Source organism: Mesoplodon densirostris, chromosome 18, assembly GCF_025265405.1.
Source record: "Mesoplodon densirostris isolate mMesDen1 chromosome 18, mMesDen1 primary haplotype, whole genome shotgun sequence".
Lineage (NCBI taxonomy): Eukaryota > Metazoa > Chordata > Mammalia > Artiodactyla > Ziphiidae > Mesoplodon > Mesoplodon densirostris.
The window spans coordinates 49,153,161-49,172,466 of NC_082678.1; the positions used below are offsets into that span (position 1 = coordinate 49,153,161).

The 19,306-nt window shown below is 53.3% G+C and overlaps 1 protein-coding gene across 2 annotated transcripts in view; it reads right to left on the bottom strand.

Annotated features, from left to right (window-relative positions):
- ABR (ABR activator of RhoGEF and GTPase) overlaps positions 1 to 19,306 on the bottom strand; it is a 182,810-nt gene that overhangs the window by 124,428 nt on the left and 39,076 nt on the right. The window contains exon 1 of one of the 2 annotated variants that reach the window (XM_060082598.1): positions 11,514 to 11,582. The exons of the other annotated variant lie outside the window; for it this stretch is intronic. Coding sequence (XP_059938581.1) covers positions 11,514 to 11,574 — 61 coding nt within the window. The 5' untranslated portion in view covers positions 11,575 to 11,582. Of the gene's footprint in view, positions 1 to 11,513; positions 11,583 to 19,306 lie in introns of those variants that run through there. 2 annotated transcript variants of the gene reach the window in all.

A 19,306-nucleotide genomic window follows, 5' to 3' on the forward strand; every position in this document is an offset into this window, starting at 1 on the left:
GCTGGACCGGAATCCGCATCCTCACAAGATGCCCCAGCTGATTCGTAGGTCTAGGTGAGGCCCTGAGTTAAGGCTGCGGTGGAGAGAGGGTCACTGGTTTGACCTCTCCAATAGCCTTTTCTGATTGCCCTTCTCCCTCCCTCATGCTCATCTCTACTGCCTCCTTGCATCCTCCCTGCTCTGTGATTCTCTCAGGTGGCCCTTGTGCTAGAACGCAGCCCCCTAGAACATCCTTCTCTTCATACCCCCTCACCAACCACAAAGCACTTCCAAGCTCCCACGTGCTCAGGGCAAAGGGAGATAGATGCACGCAGTGGTTAAGAGTGAGTCCCCAAATTGAACTGGGTGTTCAGAAGAGTTTTGCAAACGCACAGATGCTGGGCCCAACCCCAGGTTCTCATGCCGAGGGCCCCAGCACTTGAGCACCTTTGGTGAGAAGCACAAGCTCCGGCATCACACAGACCTGGGTTTAGAGCCCAGCTCAGCTTCTCCTAGGCTGTGTGACCTTAGGAAAACTGTTTACCCTCTCTAGGATCATAAACAAAAAAAAAGTCTCCTCATCCATAGAAGTGGATAAAAATAGTTGAGACCTCTGCAGGGGGGGTTGAAGATTAAACGGGACTTTGTTTGTCAAGTGCTTAAGGACAGTGTCTGGCACCCTATAAATGTCAGCCTTTGTTATGCTTCTTTGTGCCTCTAAGGAGTTTAGAGTCTGGCAGAGAAGAAATGACAACGGGCACAAAGCCTACATAGGTAAACACTACAAAACAATAAATAAGAAAGAACTCAGTGTTGTGGCCCAGCAAGCAGTGCTGGGTTCTGAACTGGAGTGCTCACCAAGGCTGTTACTATAATCACACACAGGGGCTTCCTGGAGGTGGTGGTAGCCTGAGCTGAGGCTTGAGCACAGAGGTTGACTGTGGAATGGTGAGGGCCTCACTGGCTAGAGCAGGGGGCACGTGCTGGGATGCTGGCAGATCTTAATGGATGGGTCGTGCGAGGTGTCCCCCAGCATGGGGGATCTTGAAGGCAGTTTGGATTGGATGTGGAAAGAAAATGCCTCACTGAAGGTTTCTGGGCAAAGGAGAGGTGGATGGAAGCAGGTTTAGTGTAGTCACAGGCAACTGGATGGGGAGTGGCGTCTCAGGCCAGGGAGGGGGCCTGAGGATGCTCAGGTGTCTGCAGCAAGGGCCTGGCTGTGGTAGCAGCCACCGTGGGTCCCCAGGCAAGAAATAGCTCTTCATCCAATTTGCATCCCATCCTTCCTTTCCAGGGAGCAGGAGACAGAACAAGATCCTGCTTCGGGTGTCTAAAGTTTCTGCACCCAAAGATGGCACACGATGCCCGCTGACCCATCCAGGTCAGGAGCTGCCACAGGGTCTGCAAAATGTCTGCAGACCAAATACAAGGGAAAATGGCCCTTCCATATGGCTGGGTGGCACACCAGCTGGTCTCTCATTAACCCTCTCAATGATGCACTAGAAAATGAACAACTAAGGCTTTCTGCTCCATTAATACCGAAGTTGGCCCTTGGCGGGGGGTGGGGGGGTGGGGGGGTGGAGCAGGACGGGTTTTGTCTAGACAGAGGAACTCATAAAGGCCAGATGCCTGGGCTTCTGCCACTCAGGAAGGGGGTGGGCAGAGGAAACCTGGTATGTCTCCCATGGTGGGTGCCTCCCATGGTGAAGTCCCCAGCAGAGACCAATCACAATAGCCACTCCCTCTTCTCATCCTTCAGATGAGGTTAACAACCTTTCACAGCTTTACTGTGAGAATTAAATGAGACTGTGAACGTGAGAACACTAGCTCAGGTGTGGTACCTACTAGGCGTCCCATCAATTGCTTTGTTATTTTTATTTTTATTGGGAAACAGAAGGGTCTGACTTGGTTCAGGGTCCACAGTCAGTCAGTCCCCTAGGAGAGGGTATAAAGGACCCTGGAGCCCTGCTACCTAAATAGTGGTCCCTAGACCGTCGACAGTAGCATTGGCATCACCTGAGAGCTTGCTAGAATACAGAACCTCAGGCCTCAGTCCAGTCCTACTGAATGAGAATCTGCACCTTAACAAGATCCCCAGGCCATTAAAATGCACAGTAGAGTTTGAGACTCTGCTCTAGTATATTTGGTCCTAGGAAAAAAACATCTTCTCCCCTCTCCTCTCCCATCTCAGGAAATACAGGGCCCAGGACTCCGGGTGGATAGAAGTAGAGGATGCTGATGCCGCAGGGCCCTTTGATTAGCACCTGCTTGCTTGCCACGCTGCATTAAAGCACACGAGAGCACATGTTGAGAAAATTACTCCCTTCTTGATTCCTTTCAATCTTTCCCACTACTGTTGGGTAGTAGATGTCTTTAACATCGATTCTGTTTCCTTCCCTTAAACAGAGACATAGGAGGCTCAGACCTAGAGCTTTCCAAGGGCAACAGTGTATAACTAGAATTAATAACACTGTTGAGTGTTTAGTGCATTTATTGGTAAGGAAACTTTTTATGTATTGCAAGAGATACAGATCTTCCATTCGTTTCCTTTCTAAGTAAATGACATTTAAAACAATGAGTCAAACTGAAGAACAACAGTTAAGTCCATGATAACAGAAGTGTGTGAATCTGGCAAAAATCACAAACGTATATAAATCATGGCAGTTTGGTAAATTACTATTCCTTACAGTTCATAAGAGCCCCCTGAGATCAGCTCATCCACTTTTTTTTCACATTGCAGGTCATGAAATCAATGTAGTAGGTCATGACCAGCACTTCCTGGGTTTGTTTTTAATGGAGTGGAATGGAATGGAATAGACTAGAAGAGCATAAAATTATGAGGACATTGCAAATGTGATAAAACAGTAAGTACTATCCCATAAACTTTTGCTTCAGTTTGTGCGTGTCCTGGCTTACAATGTAAAATGTCTGTATTCTGTATGGGCTGTGGTCCAAAGAGTTAGCAAGCCACTCATGTAGTCCACTCTCCCTTTGGTAGGTGCCCCTGGCCTCTGCTAACTTAATCCCAATGGGGAGGACTTGACTCCTTTGGCCAGACCACCCATGAGCACGTGTCGAGGTCCCACCACAGGTCTCTGTCTCCTCTCTCACGACAGAACTGACAATAGTAGCCCCTGCCACAAGTTATTAAATGGATGCTTCCCAGCCCCACTGAGGTGAGGAAAGACTCAGGCACCTGCACAGAAAGAAGTGTGGAGATGCACGAGCATGAAGACATGTCATTTTTGGAGGGGCAGGATCCCCATCACCAGGATCTGCACTCCTGGCCCTCTGAACCCTCCCAGGCTCAGGCAGCTCTGTTTCATTGGTCTTCCCTGAAAGATATCTCTTCCCTTGAAGAGCAGTGATGGAGAGGGGGAAGGAGGCTGGGGGAAGGGCAGGAAGAACAGGAGAAAGCTCTGGGTGGGGGAGGGGATAGAGTTCATCACAGGGTGGCACTTGAAGGATGGACTTGTCAAGGCTGAGCCTCTGGCCGGCTGCATCCTGGACCCACAGAGAGGGCAGGAGCACGGCAGGGCAGCAGGAGGAAGAAGGCTGGGGCAGCAAGTTCAAGGTGGGGGGAGGAAGGGGTCAGGAGCACGTAAGGCCCCAGCGCCAGCTGAAATTTCACATTAGCCCCCCTACAAACGGACGAGCGAGCCAAGGGAAAGGTTCATGGGTCCCTACACTCTACCAAGCAGGAATTCCTAAAAATGCCCGCAGACTCAGAGAAGGAAGTAAGCTGCCAGTGACATCTTGAGCAGCAAAGCGAAAGGACGAGAATGGAGTTGTGGGACCCTTTCCCCTCCCCCACGTCCCCACTTTTACCTTCCTGCTTCGCTTGTCAGCTCAAGGCAGTCTTTCACCCCCTTTATCATACCCCAAAAACTCTCCACACGCAAACCCTTTGTGCAATAAGCCCTCCTATCTTGTTTTAGCCTTTCTGGCTCCAGCCAAAGAGGGGTCTGCTAAGGAGGAAGGCCCCAGGCTTCCTCCAGAGGCCTGAACTCTCGGCAGGGGACTCTGGGTCTGCACTGGAGCCGCCCCATCATTAGCATGCTTTGTGTGGGTGAGTTCAAATGCAGAAGCTGGATCTGTGGCCCAACTGGCCCTGGGCCTCAGCAAAGGACCTTGGTGCGCAGTGGCCTGATTTATGGCCGAGAGCTCTCTTTATTTTCCTTTGGAAACTATGGGGGTGAATTTTAAAAGGCCTGAGATCAGAGCCAGCGTGCCTGGGCTCTGCCAAGTCCTCTCTTCCTCTAGTCCCCACTTACTTGTCCCTTGCCCTGCTCTGCTCTGGAAACTGGGCCTTCGCTGTACCCCATCCCTACCCCCAGAGTCTATTTTCTCTCCTTCCTCTTTATTTATTTTGGGGTTAACAAACAGTGCCTCTTGCCAATAATCCAGGGACGAGGTAACTCTGGGATATGGGTTCCAAGTACCCATGGGAGAGCTCCTTGGGAATCATCCTTAGGAAGAGGCGGCCCAGCTGGTGGGCACTTACAGGGAACCCAGAGGCTGAGAGCTGCCCGAATACCATGGGGGCAGCCAAGACAGTCTCCACAGTTGTCATTCTAGCTAGAGAGATGAACAGATCAATCAATCTCCACGAAATACCAGCTGCCATGAAAGGCAAGCGAGTGTGGGAGGAAGCGTGGTTTCGAGTCAGGCCAACCCTGTGCTCAATTCCTGGATTGTACTCTAGCGCTAGGACCTTGAATTAATTACTTAACTTCCCTGAGTCCCAGTTTCCTCCCTATAAAATAGAGATAATGCCTTCCTACCTCATAAGGTAGGGGCTGTTGAAGATTAGTGATAACACATGGGCAGTGCCCAGGACCGTGCTGACACACAGTAGGTCCTCATCGATGTTGGCTAAGATCATTATTGCTGTTGGCAGCTGAGTGGGCTATATACAGAGTTGGAGCCATCTGAGATCTGATGTGGCTCAAACTGGGAGACCTTTGGCAATAAGTTAACCTCTCAGGGCTTCAGATTCCTCATTCATAGACCAGGGGGGTGATAAAAGGTACCTTAGTGGGTTGTTAGGATAATGTAAGGAAGTACCTACCACAGCATCTGGCACAAAGTACGACTGGTTAAACTTTATGTTTTCTGCCATTCTTCCTAGACCAAATGGAAAAATCTAATTTCTATGAACTTGGTCGGACTAACGGGCTTTCTTTTCCTTGGGCCCAGTGGTTGTGAGAGCCCCAAGGAGGAGGTTTCTATGTACCTTTGCAGAGCTCAGACACATTTCCCTAAAAGGTCCCCACTGCACAACTCCAGGGGTGCCATCACATAGAGCACACAGCCACCCAGACCCCAAACCTCTCAGAAAGGGATCTTTCTCATAAAGCTGTACCTTCAAGGGAGAAATTCACTCAAAAAGATGGACTATATGCTGCTTAGGCCCAGGGTAACTTGCACCTGAACAGTGACCACAAGTGAGGAAATCAATTGCTGTTGTCGGTGGTAGCTATCCCCCAGTGAGGGAAATAACTAGGCTTAATTGTACAACATCTTCAGTCTCCATAATCTTGATCCATTAAACCCTTGCTGCTGGCCAGGAGGCAATGCCCAGGAGGAAGGGGTTAGCCCAACACACTAATAGGATCAGCCCTTCAATCCCATGAAGGTAATTATGGCCACATCCTTCCCCAACAGTCCTGAGTAAACCCACAGATTCCCTAGCCAATTTGGGGCTTTTCTAGGTAGTACCAGCCCCACTGACACCACAGGAAGGCCAAGAGCTATGCTGCCTGGAGTGACGAGGACTCTGAGCTCCATCGACATGGGTCCACCTGAGTCCTCCCAGCTGCCTAACTCCTTCTGGAGACGTTGCTCACCTTTGACAAAATGCTTGACCACATCTGCTTCGTCTACCTGTGGTCTAGAGGGACATGGAAGCCTCAGAGGTGAAGGTGGAGGAAAGAGGGGAAGGGCACCTGACCAATTAGGTCACCACAGAGCCCGCCCTGTGTCCCGAAGACCACACTGACCCTGTCAGTTTCCATAGGGCCAGTAAATCCATATTCGTCTTTCATCCCGCAGTGTGGTAGGGAAGGAAAGGCAGGAAGAGAAGACAGAAATAAAGCCCAGGGGCAGAAAACCGAGCGAGAGGCCCAAATGAGGTCTGAACCTGGGGGAAGAGAACTGGCTGTCCCATCTGCAGTGGGTCATGGTTGCAGCCGGCCCCACCTCAAAGGGCTCTTTGCCAAATGCCTTGGGCAGGGAGTAGGCTTGGGCGTCTATCCCCAACCCTCTTTTGGGGGTGCATCCTCTAGTTTGCCTGTTGCCCTGATTTCCTTCTTCTTCCCCATTTACAGGATCAGGTCCTCCCCAAGCTTCAGAGACAAGCAGAACACTCCCACTGCCAATCAGGGCCATCCATGGCTCCATCAGACCATATCTTGCCCAAAGGAATGCAAGCTAGGGCAGACCAAGGTCACAAGTCAAAACGATCAGCCTCTCCTATCCAGCCCTGGAGACAGGTAAGCCTGCAGGTCTCTCCCCCTGGTACTCAGTGGAAAGTGCCAAGCCCCTGTAGGTAGAATGTGGTGGGAACTCCAAGCCCCATGGATTCCCCTCAGCCTACCAGAGCCAGGGGCCCGGCTAAGGCAGACGTCGTGGAGATGACGTGAAGCTGCCTTCCTCCTGGTTTGCCCCAAAGGGCTCAAGCTGAGCCAAACAGCTGCAGCACCAACATTGGTGGGAAGGCTTCCAATCACATAATCACAAGCCCTAGCAATGCGTGGGACTCCCTTGGGGGGTCTACAATTACCAAATCCACACAGCCAGAAACTTGTGAATGGAGCAGCTAATGGGTTTCTGGGGTTTGCTGGTGGAGTAAGGAGTTAAAGGAACCAAGAACCCAAAAGTTTTCTTTTCCCTCTCATACTCACACACACAACCGGAAATTACTGTGGGCTTATTATGGCACAAGGCACTGGGCTAGGCACCCGCTGAGAACCTGGTCCAACACTCTGACCCTGCCTGTCCCCTCACACACTTCCCAGCCCCTTCTAAACTCCTCTGCAAGCCTTTCGTGGATCCCTGTTCAGTGACAAAGGCCGTGAAGAGCTGGACAGTTGATCAGTTCAATAGCACCTCCTCATCTTCAAAGCACTTGAGAAACATTAACCAGTTAATCCCCATGGCACCCACATGAGACATCGTAGCCTCACTTTACAGAGGAGTGTGAGTAAGGAAGGTACCAGAATCGCCCCTGGACCCAGAGAACAGCCCGAGTCTTCCATCCTACCGGCTCTCCCCGCTTCTTCTACCCACCTAGCTATTTCTTCCCAAATGTTCCTGTCATTCCTTCCTTTTTCCAAAGAACAATAACAGCAGCAATCACAACAGCAACAAAAAATCCCATTTCTCTGAGTAGGAGACTTAATTCTTCTGCCAGGCCCACCTCTGGGACTCCAGCAGCCACGTCAAATATGGGCTGGTGTTGACAAGCAGGAATACATGACTGAGGCTTTGTCACAGGACAAGAAAGCACCCATTTGCAGGTGTTCACTGGCACATCAGAGTGGTCTGATGCCGCCTGGGTAGGAGAGTTGTCCTGATCAAATCTACACCGACTGTCAGGCCAGTGGCCTGGTCCTTGGTGCAGCTAATATAGGAATAAGGTGGGAAACTGAGGCAGGTTCATGATCATCTGGAGATGGGTTTGTATCCCCACAGCCCCAGATGCTTTCCTGGCCACTGGACAGGGCACTGAGTCTGTAAGGGGCATAAAAATATCACCAGAGATTGGAAGTGTCGCTTGGGGTAACAGAAGTGAGCTCCAAAGGCAGGTTCTAATAACTACACATGATCATGTTCTGCCTTCTATGAGGTCCAAATAACTAGAGGTTTTGCTTGGCTCCATAGCCGGCATGTTTGAGGCCAGAGCTAAATTCCCTGGGACAAAAAAGAGGCTGGAATGGCAAAGGAAGAGACCTTAAATGTAGCCCTCAGTTCTCTTTTACACAGATCCTGAAAGATTTCGTCTCTACTCAGAGGCACAGAGAAAGTTTCAGAGCACCGCCCATTTTTGTTATTCCATAGAACTTAGTATGATCCAACCTGATCCCGTGGTATAGAAGAAAACCAAGAGAAAGTGGTGTCTAGTGGAAACAGTGGTGAGAAAAAGACAGAGAGAAGATAAAATGAAGAACACAGGCAGAAAAGACGTGCAGGGAGAAACACACCAGCTCCAGGGAAAGAATCTGGGCAAGGCACTGAGGGGCAAAGCTGACACTATTACATTAATGTAGGAAAATGAATGGTCCAGAGACAGGAGGTGGGGTGGCTGGAACTCTCATCCACCACACTAGTTTACCAGGGGCAAAGACCGTGCTCCAATCAGTCCCAGGTCACACGGGTCACTGGGAGCCAGCCCATCTCCTTGAGTCAGACAGATCAGCATCACTACAGACCTTCAGGACTTCTACTGTAGGGGAAAGAGGGGGTCTGAGGTTCACCCCTTATCAAGTGACCATGAGCCTGCAGTGGAAGTATGCACATATGCTAAAGCCAGAAAGATTGAGCCAACAACTCCAAAGGTAAGACGTGGGAGGGGAGGGGCTGGTTGTTAGCCTGGCATCTTAGGTGTAGAGAATCACCAGCATCAGTGAAATTAGACAGAGCCTCAGCCACCCCTGCCCTGGCTCCAGGGCCAGCCCCCAGTTCCCCCAAGAGACACCGAGTCAAGTTAGGCTCAGTCATTCAGACCACTTACCCTGCTGGACCATTTTGGGGAGAACTCTGACAGAGGTCCCCCATTCCATGACATTCCAAGACCTTGAATAAGTTCAGGCATATCTAGGTGACACTCAGGGTCTTCCTCACCATCCTAGGGTGTGATCTAAATCCGAGCTTTGTCACTTACCAGTCACGTGACCTTGGGTAATGATTTTAGCCTGTTCAGCCTCTCTTCCTGTAAAAGGGAGATAAGACTACCTATCTTGCAGAGTTGTGAGGTATGGAGAGACCGGGTGGAGTGCCGAGCACAGTGCTGGCATATGGTAGGTCCTCAGGAGATGCTACTATCACTGCCACCTGGAGCAGTGCTTAGAAGGAGCCTCTATCACTGGGTCATTCACATCCCTAAGAAGTACACTGGCTACCCTGTGCCCTGGGTACATCCCCTTAACAATTCCTGATGGATTTGGCGTTTGTGGGGACTTGACACCCTGTGAGCCTTGTAAGCAGAAAGCTTCCTGAGAGGCAGAGGAACTTCCTCTGGGAGGCACAAAACCATGCTGCCAGGCAAATGACAGCTCGGGTATTTGTTTTAATTTAGGCTCTTGTCAAGAGGAAAATTCATGGCTAACAGCCCAAACATGACTGCACAGCACCTCCCCAGGAAGGCTCATTCTACGGCTCTCCAATCAGCTGTTTGCAAGAAGGGGGCAAGGGCTCCTCCTCACATTGCTGCCAAGTTGGTGTCCCCCTCCCCTCCATCCAGGCTGCCCCAGGAGCCCAGAGGCCAGGGCAGCAGCATAAGGGTAGACAGCTCAGATGCCAGCCTGCCTGAGTCAGGGCTGATAAACAGGCACCCCCAAAGAAGGCCTCGGTCTAATTCCCTTTTCCAATCCCACCTTCCTCCAGTCGGAAATTTTCAAAGCACCCTCAGGCAATTTTGCTCCTTTGTTCCAGGTTGTGTATGTGTGTGGGGTTAGGTGTTGGGGTGGGTTGGGGGTGGTAGGAAAACTTGGAAATGATCAGATGATCCGGTGGGGGAGTCTTCTTTAAGGCAATGAAGAGAAAGCCAGAGACGGGTTTCCATAGGATTCTATGCTCTGGGAAATAGGGAAAGCAGTACTGGGTTTTGCAAAGAGTCAGAAATATTCAGGAACATAAGCTGCATGTGAATATGAGGCATTGTTATGACTGTTATTTGCAAGAGCACAGCTAAGAGAAGGTCACTAATCCTTCCTTCGGGTCAGGAGCTGATCTGCAGCAGGGCTCTGAACAGATGTGTGCCCCATTCAGGCAAACACACGTGCACACACACCACACAGCAACCGTGGGCCCAGACCTTCACCCAACGATGCTGGCCTCTGCAGGGGAAGGAGCAGATGGAGTGGCTGGGCTTGGCGCGGGACTGACACCCAGGGGATCCAGCTTTGTCCCTTTGATGTTGAAAAACCAAAGCAGAACGAACCATCACAAGGAGAGCTCCTGGGGGGAGGAAAGGAAAGGGAAAAGGATGGGGATGAGGGGGAGGAGGAAAGGAAAGGAAAAAAGGATGGAGGGAGAAGAAAAATGTATGGGGAATGATGGGGACCCAAGGGGATACAGAGGTCAGAGGTTGGGTACTGAGTACTGAGGAGCCTCCAGGGCAAGCCTTTGGGGTTCAAGGCATCACCTTGTCCACTCCGCCCACCATAAGACTGTTACCAAGGGATTCGAGCCAGGTTAACCCTTAAAAATGTCCTTGTCCCATGGCATCCAGCGTCCAGAACCAGAACCTGGCTCCACCTATCTCCCCCAGCCCCTGCCCCTGCCTCAGGACTCTGGGCTAGGAGACCTAGCAAGAGAGAGTGGGAGGGTCCCACTGAACCGATCAGGGAGGGTGAAATCCACTCACTATCTTCTTCAGGGGCTATCAGGACCCTCTTTCCTGTACCACTGAAAGCTAGGGGAAGGTGTCTCAAGGGAGGGGTGGGAGAAATGCAGTGCTTTAGCCACCTAAGCAAGTCGGAGTCGGAGTCGGAGTCGGAGTCGGGGTCGGGGTCGGGGTCGGGGTCGGGGCCGGGGCGCTGAAGGCTGGGCGCAAGCCCCCAGAGGTACCAGTGATCAGTTACACATCCCCAGCGGCAGTGCAAGAGCAATCACGTGATCACGGCAGATTTGGGAGAGAGGGGGTGGAGACGCCGCCGAGGTTAGTGTTTTTTCTTTTTTTGGGGGTGTGGAAGGAGGGGAGAGGGGGAGGGAGGGGGAAAGTGCGGGTGATGCTGAGCCTGGCAGGAAGTACTGCTGAGCTGGGGGTTTTCAGGTCCTGAATCCAAATGGCCCCCACGGAGATGTGCACCTACAGTCTCCCTTACCACACGACCCCACCCCCACCCCGAAACACACTGGCCTCAGGATGTCCCTGAGGTGGCAAACTCAGGCGCCAAAGACTTTACCAAAAATGGCCTTTCTGCTTCAACGTGGACAGAAGGACAAGCCAGTCGAGGCGCGGACACAGCACCCTACAAGGGCTCTCCCCTCTTCCCCAGGGTTGGGGAGTGCTCGGTTACACAACAGGTGGGAGAGGGGTGACACAGCTCTCCTGGCCCCGTCGGTCCACTGCGCAACCCCTCTGGCTTGAAGTCCACTCTGGGGACCCCATCCGCGGCCGATCGCGGGACCCTACGCCGCTCGCCCGCCTGCCGGCCCGCCGGGCACCTGGGCGGCCGTGCCCGCATCTCCCAGTCCGCGCGGGGCTCCCCAGAGAAGCCCGGCATCGCGGGCCCCGGGGCCGTCCAGGCGCAGCGCGGGGCGCCGGGGCCCCTTCCCGCCTGGCCTCCCCTGACCGAGCGCACACGTACTGCTGTAGAGGGTGTCGATCCAGGAGAGGCGCGGCAGGCCCCGGTGGCTGAGCGGCTCCATGCCCGCGGCTCCGCGCGGCGGCGGCGGCTCCGTCAGATCGGAAACCCGACCCTCATCGCACAACAAAGGAGGGAGGGCGCGGGCGGCGGGCGGGCGGCGGGCGGGCGGCCAGCCCCAGAGGCCGAAGTTGCCGAGCGCGGGGTGGAAGCCGGCGGAGGCGGGGAAACAGGTAGCAGGGAGGACCGAGCCGGAGCTGCCCGGGAGGAGGAGAGGCGGGCGAGGGCCGGCGAGCGCCCCCGGGAGCCCTTCCGGCCCCTGCGACTGCCGCGAGCCCCGCTGCGGATCCCGGAGCGGCGGCCCCGCAGCCCGCCCGCCAACTAGCAACTTCTCCGGGCTGCACGGCGCCCAGGGGCGGGGGGCGGGGGCCGCGACCAATCGGCGTGAGGCTCCCGCGCCCCCTCCCCGCAGCACGCCTCCAGACCCGGGTAGGGGTGTGGGGAGCAGCCGGGGTCCCCACGCGAGAGGCGCTCCAGCCGGTGACGGAGGAGTGGCCCGCGGGGGGTCTCCGGGCTGCGGCGCAGGCCCCAGGCTCCTCTTCCTCCCCTCGCTGGGCTCGGCCAAATTCTGGAAGCCCGCTGACTAGGTGCCGCGGGGAGACCTACGAGCCCGCAGGGGTGACATCACCTGCCACCCCAGGATCTCTAAGCGCAGTTTCAGGGGCCAGTGAGGCTCCCAGGCCCCTCCCCGAGGCAAGCCTGGGGAGCGGCGCTGACGGGGTTAACGTCCTGCCCGCCCGCGGGAAGCCTTGGCTGCCCTAGGACTCTTTCCGTCCAAACCTTAACAGTGCCTCATCTATTTAAACACCCTTGACCTAAAGGCCGGGCGGTTCCTGCCCTACACACCAGCGGGCGGCGGCTGGAGAAAGGCGGGAGGCCGGGGCTCGTCGAGGGGCTGTGGAGGATAAACTGGGTTACAGGAGAGACCCCAGGGTCTCCGCTGGGTTCCCTCCAGGAGCCTTCTCTGGGGATCCCAGCCACAGCCCATGTAAGGAGGGACACCATGTATGCCTCATCACAAACTGAGGGAAGGCTGGGGTCAAGACGCCTTTGAGAACAGACCTTTAGAAACAAAATTCCTTCTAAGACCCGCCCCCCCAAAAGCTGTGAAGAGGTTGGAGTGGGGGAGTTTTATACCTGGGCCCTGGGTGCAGGTTCTAAGTGACCCAAGGCAACTTGGCTGCAGATTTGGTCCTACAGGCCTCCTTGGAACAAAGGACCCTGGAGAAGGGACTGGAGAGGAGGGAGGGTCAGGCTGGGGTGGTCCAGGGCAGTGGGGCTAAAGCTCCTTTCCTGAACCCAAGGGAGGGGAGGCAGCGGGCCCACAAGGGAACCCTGCCCTGGACCGTTTACCCTGCTTTTACCGCAGATAGTGAGCTTTCTGATAATGGACCAGACCCTCCCACCCCTCATCTCCCAGCAGCTTTAAGGGCAAAGACTTCATGGGACCCAGGTCAATGGACAGGGCAACAAGGCAAAGCTCACCCTGGCCTCTCTAGGGGGCAGTATTGTCAGCATCTCCAGAGCATTGGGGGGGAGTGTGTGTGTGTGTCATCATCGCAAACAACCACAGATCTAGTTCTTCTTAAAAAAAAAAAATTTAATCGAAGTATAGTTGACATGCAATATTATATTAGTTTCACGCCTTGTTCTTAAGAGGAGAAGCAGACCCTCACCCATGATGCTGAAAGGAAGCCTGCACCCAGCCCCTGCAGCTGCTTAGGTAGCGGCCTCCAGAACTGCCCAAGGGGAGGTGGTGGCCACTAGGCTCACAGCAGGCCGGGTGAGCCCCTGGGAGTTGCAGGGGAAGATGCTCTGGGGAGTGAAAAGCCTCCATAGGTGGCTGCGTGGGTGTTTTTCAACCTAGAGGTCCCCTCACTGCATCCACTTGGCTCTCCCCCACCCCAGGCCTCCTGGCTCAGGCTCTGGATCTTGTGGGTCTCCGTGCTCAGCTGTCACCCTCCCACCGTTTCTGACTTGCACACAAGACTGGGAGGACCAAGCAAGCAGGCACCTGGAGCTTGGCAGAGAGGGGGGCGTGCATCTCCAATGAGATGCTCCAGAAATAGAGCCGGGATGGGAGAGGAAGCAAATGGGCTCCTGGAGGAACCAGAGGGAGGACGGTGAGATGGAGGAGCAGAGAGGGGCCCAGGGCCTCTCTTCTTGCACACGGGAGGCACAGAACCCAGAAGAAAGGTGCAAGCAGGAGCCCAGCCCAGGGAAGCAGCAGCACTGCCCCCTCCCCAAGAACCCCCATCCCCACCAAGGCAGCCTGGGCCCTCTCTGCACACTGCCTGATGGCCACATCTGGGCACTGACGGCGAGGAGGCCATGGATGTATGTTTCTGCGTGAGTCACATACATTTGCATACATTTTACATTTTTATCTACAAAGTCTGGAACAAGCTATTTTCAGGCTAAAATGTTACAGTTGCTCTCCTTAACACTGCCATAGTTTGCTTTTTTCTACTTTCTGTCCAAGCCTGTCCTGGACCTCCCAATCCAGAACACAATATAGGGGAGAGGGGAGAGGGATCTTGGAGGAAAATAAGGAGGAACACTTCTAATACTTAACAGAGAATGCCTGCAGTGGGCCTGGCTTGGATCTTAGAGCTTTGTTTACATGACAACCTCACTGTTATCTCAGCTCCTTCCATTTTCCAGATGAGCAAACTGGGGCACTGGTCAGCTAAGTAACCTGTCCAGACAGTAAGTGAAGGGCTGAGACTTGAACCCTGGCAGTCTATTCGTGCAGCTAAAATGCCCTGCATGCTGCCTCCACTGGCAGGGTTGAAAGCAGGATGGCGAAGGTCCCTGGAAATCTTCGCGGGTCCGTGGGTTAGAGACCACCTTCTAGAAAACTCTCCCAATCCTCTTCCATCTCCATACAACTGTCTCACACATGTGTCCCAGGAAAGGGCAGTTGCTTCAAGATCCCTTGATGCCTATATGGGATGGCTTCCAATAGACAGTCACACATGTTAGACATGAACATCTAACCTTGGCTATAGGGACGAGTGTGTGGAAGCACCAGGGTGATATGAGACCAGGACAGAAACCTCCAGATTCCTGGCACTGAGGGTGGAGAGGAGGTGGGGGGGAGACCCAATACCACATCCTAGGAAGGAAGGAGTTACAAGAGTCATTCTCATTCACCTTGTGCCAAAGGCGAAGCGCTCTGCCAGCAACCCCCATCTGTCAGAGCAGCAGGGGGACGTTCCGTGGACAGGCCACCCTGATTCAGCTAAGTGTGGACCTGCCCATGCACCCCAAGGCACTGAATCGGCAGCCATCACACCTTGTCCTCCAAGCCTGCACTAACCATTTGCTGTCTACCCCTTTGGGTGAACACGTTCCTCCTTCCCCTCTGGCCTGTGCATTCAGTCTGTCCTGGCTCCCTGCTTCCCATAGCAACGGGCTTGCTCCTGCCTCACCACCAGATTTAAGGGGGATTTAAGGGTAGGTTGCTGGGAGCACTGGGCTGATGATGAGGGGCCGAGTGGGAAGAAGATATATCCCATCCTGAAGGTCAGCGGTCTTGCCCTTAATCCCCAGGCCTGTGCTACTCACTCCCTCTCCGATGGGAAAAGGGTGGCCATGCTTAGAAACAAAACTGGGTATCTCCATTTTTCTTCCCTCCTTGCTGTTAGCAACTCAGCTCCACTGTGCACAATAGGAAGGCCCCTGGGAGTCCCTGCAGGGGTCACTGTTGATGAAGAGGATGTCCATTCACCTCTTCCCACTCTGAGTCCCGCAGGGAGCACCAGTGTGAGCAGGCTAGAGGTACAGGTGGTCAAGGGTGGGGTGGTGGTGGGCTCCGCATTCAAATGAACAAAAACAAGGGACTTCCCTGGTGGTCCAGTGGTTAGGACTCCTCGCTTCCACTCAGGGGGCATGGGTTCGATCCCTGGTCAGGGAACTAAGATCCTGCATGCCGTACGGTACAGCCAAAAAAACAAAAACAAAATCAGACTGTGATAGTCAAAAACCCTTTGGTACCCTTTCTGGCAGATCAGCTCTTTAAAAGCTGGGACTGCATCTTTTTTCACTGCACTCAGCCCGGTGGATGAATGAAGCTCAGGTAGACCTCCAAGGCAGCTGTTACTACACTGCGCCCCCAGATCAGCTTTCTGCCAAAAGCCCAATAGACTGGCTTTCAATAATACATGCTGAATAAATAAAACTAATGACAGCTAACTTTGATTGAGTGCTTCTTAAGTGCCAGGCACTGCTTCACATAGACTACCTTTCTTAGTCCTCATAATAAACCAATGAGGTGGGCACTACTAGTCTCTCCATTCCTTCCTGCAGAAGCAGGAAGGCGATGCTATTGGCCAGCTAGCAGGTGGTGATACTTGGAAATGAACCGAGATTCTGAATCCAGAGTCTACCTGTGTAATCTCTATACTGGGCTGCAGTGAGTGAATAAATGAATAAACAGAATGAAGTTAAACTCAGGGAGGATGAGATTGGAGCTACAGGAGGAATGTAATTCCAGAACCCCCCAGAGCCACCGATGATTAAGCAGAAAGAGAACTGGTTCCCAAAGAAAACCACATCTACCACAACAGGGCAGATGACCCTGGAGGCAAGCTAGCTGCAATCAATCCGATGACCATTTCCTGAACTCTAGTCCCCGCCAAACCCCACTTTCCAGCCTCAGTTTTCACATCTCTAGGTGGGCACCCAGGTGGAGCAGGGAGACGACCTCAAGGCTTCCTATCTGCCCTGGCAGACCCCGGATTGGCCTGTTTCTGGCTCCTTGCTTCATTTCCTTTAACCTCTGTACAGTAAATCAGCATTTAGTCTTCTAAGATTCACCCTCACCCCTTGGGCCTGGAAAGAAGAAAATTCCCCAGGCCTCTCCTGGGTCACCTCTAAGTGGGACGTTCCGGCCTAACAGTCTGTCCTTTGCCCTCTTCCTCCCCATCTCTTCCAAGGCTCCTCACTTTTCCAGCAGACAGTGAGATCTACAGGCAGCACAGGCTTACTGGAAGCCCTCCTCGCTATTCATTTCTCTTCCAAAGTTTTGTGTCAGCTTGAGTCACGGGAGAGATGTAAGAGTCATGGCAAGATGTAAACCAAAGGATTACATTCACCTTCTTGTTGCCTCCCTTGGCACCATGGTCGGGAGAAGCACAGTGACATCCAGGTCCCTGTAGCTGTGAAGCTCCCCACAGACACCCACATATTTCTCGGGGGCTGTGTTGAAGCCCCACTCCCATGGCTAGGGCCACAGTGAGTCCAGCATGCCCGGAAGAGTAGCTGCCTTAGAGTATACTAAGCAAGCTGCAATTTCAGGAGGGTCTCGGGCCAAGCCCCAGCTAAAGTGGCCCTCACCCGACATGGCTTGGATCGTTCCACCGAGAGGTCAACATGCGAGGTTTCCGAGAGCAGATTAGAGGGCTCAACAGTAGGGTCTGGAGCCCCCTTCCTGATTTACTTACCACAGCATCCCCATCAGCATTTGGAAACAGGCAAGCAGAAGAGACAGAAGGATTCTACAAGTCCCCAAAACCCACAGACAAAGTTCAGTGGCTCCAACCTGATCAGCTCCAAGTGAAGTAAAGGCATGTCTATCTGGGGCCAGAGCTCACAGGCTGGCCCTCTGCCCTCCCGTGGTCACCATTCCCCTGAAGCTGGCTGTGCTTCTTGCTCTCTCAGCCAGAGTTCTGCAGGTGCCTCCCAGCCCTGCGCTGCTCTGCCACGAGCTCTGACGCCACCCGCCAGGCTGGCCCTGTCCCTGTCAGGCCCAGGAGTGGCTGCAGGGGCTGAGGGCTGGCTGTCAAGGAGACCGGCTCCAGGAGGTGGTGGCTCAACATTCAAGAAGGTGAGGACAAAGGAGCATCGGAGCCTAGCCAGTGGTGCTTGTCATCGGTGGAGTCTCGCTCTGGGGTTACCGTTCAAGTTCATGGTGTGTGGCCCTGTCTCTTTAAGGACCAGGCCTCTTTAAGAGGAGTTCCCTCTGCAGTCACTCCAGCCACCAGTGGTCCTGCGGCAGACAACGGGGACTCCCAAGCGCCATCTGGTGGTCCAACAGAGCAGCACCTCAGCCACCCTGGACACAGTCCTGCCACTCTGGACACAGTCCAGCCAAGAGGTCTGGAAATACCTGCACCAAAATCTCAGCTTCGTCCACCGGATTTTGCTCTGGGCTTTTGGGTTACCACTGTGAGCAATGAGGCTATAGAAGTCAGGAGGAACTCCCTTTGGGGTCAGGAGACAGCAGGAGCCCCCATGAGTGGCCTGGGAAGAATAACCATCCCACTGGACCAAAGCTTCCCTAAGATATTCTGAAATTGGGGGACTTATCCAGTCTCCCTGCTGGCCATCTGCAGGACATAAGGCCTGTATGTATCCTGTTCCCATAAACACTGGAACAGTAGCTCTCAATTAGGGGAGGGCTAGTTTGTATTGCCTCACCAGGAAGTATATTTGAAAATGTGTAGGAGCATTTTAAAGCCAGAGATGTTAAAATGTCCTGCAGTATGCAGAACTATCCCAAAGAATGTCTGTCCCCAAATGCCAACAGGCTTAAGAACACTACTTGGTTAGGGGGAACAGAGGCTTTTTCCTTAGCAAGCTCATACATACACACACACACACACACACACACACACACACACACACACGCACACACACACACACCACCGTTCTTCTTTTCCCCATCATTCTGCCTTTGGCGTCCTCCCTAAATTTTACCTTTATAACCTTAGAGGTGGAGAGAAGGAGTGATCTGGCCAAGGCCCCCTTCACAAGGAATGCCAGTGCCCCTGGCTGCCCCTCCCCCAAAGCCAGGCACACACTTGCACCCAGTGTGTGTTGGGTCATTATGACCCTTAGATGGGAAAGGCAGACAGGCTGGCAGCCTAACTCAGACCGTTAGGAAGCAGCAGATGGTCTCTGAGAAGAAATCACAGAAGACTGGCCCCTCCTTCCCCCAAGGGACCACCCTGCCTTCCTTCCCACATGGATGACTCAACCTAGCTTTGCTCTCTGTCTCCAAACTGTCCTGTGACACCCATCTTTCACATAAGGCACTTTCAGGTACTGATCGTGAAACCCGGTGAGTCCTAATTTCTCCTTCCCCAAGCTCACCACATCCTGATCTGGGCTGGTCAGCTCAGTTTCATGAACACTGTCTGGTGCCAGTGACTGACATGAGAAACCAACACACGTGACATATGTTCTAATGAAGGGAGAGTGGAAAAAAATGAAACACCGTCTGCAGTGGTCAGTGGAAGCCACACAGTGGTCACATCTGAGCTGGGCCTGTTGGTCTGAGAAGTCGCAGGCTCATGAGGCTGACATCATAGCTAGAATGATCAGTTGGAGGAAGAAGTTTTCCAGCATCAAACAGCAACTAGAGAACACTTCCCATTGCTGTCAGAATAAAGACCACATCCTTTTAGTGGCACACAAGGCCCTGTGGCCTGGCCCCTCACCTCCTCTCAGCTTCATCTGGCACATTCTTCTCCTGGTTCTCTCTTGCTTTTTCAGAACTTTTGAACAGGACGACATCTCTGGCTAAAATGCTCTATCCAACTCCGCCCAGATACCTCCTATCTTCCTTCTAATCTTAAATATCACTTCTGCTAGGAAGCTGTCCCTAACCACCAGACTGGGGAGGCCTGCATTTCAGATTACTCAGTGCTCTAGTAAATCACCTAATGCCTGTCCCTTCTGCTAGACTGAGAGCTCCGAGAAGGTATGAACCTCATCTCTCTTGTTCACCA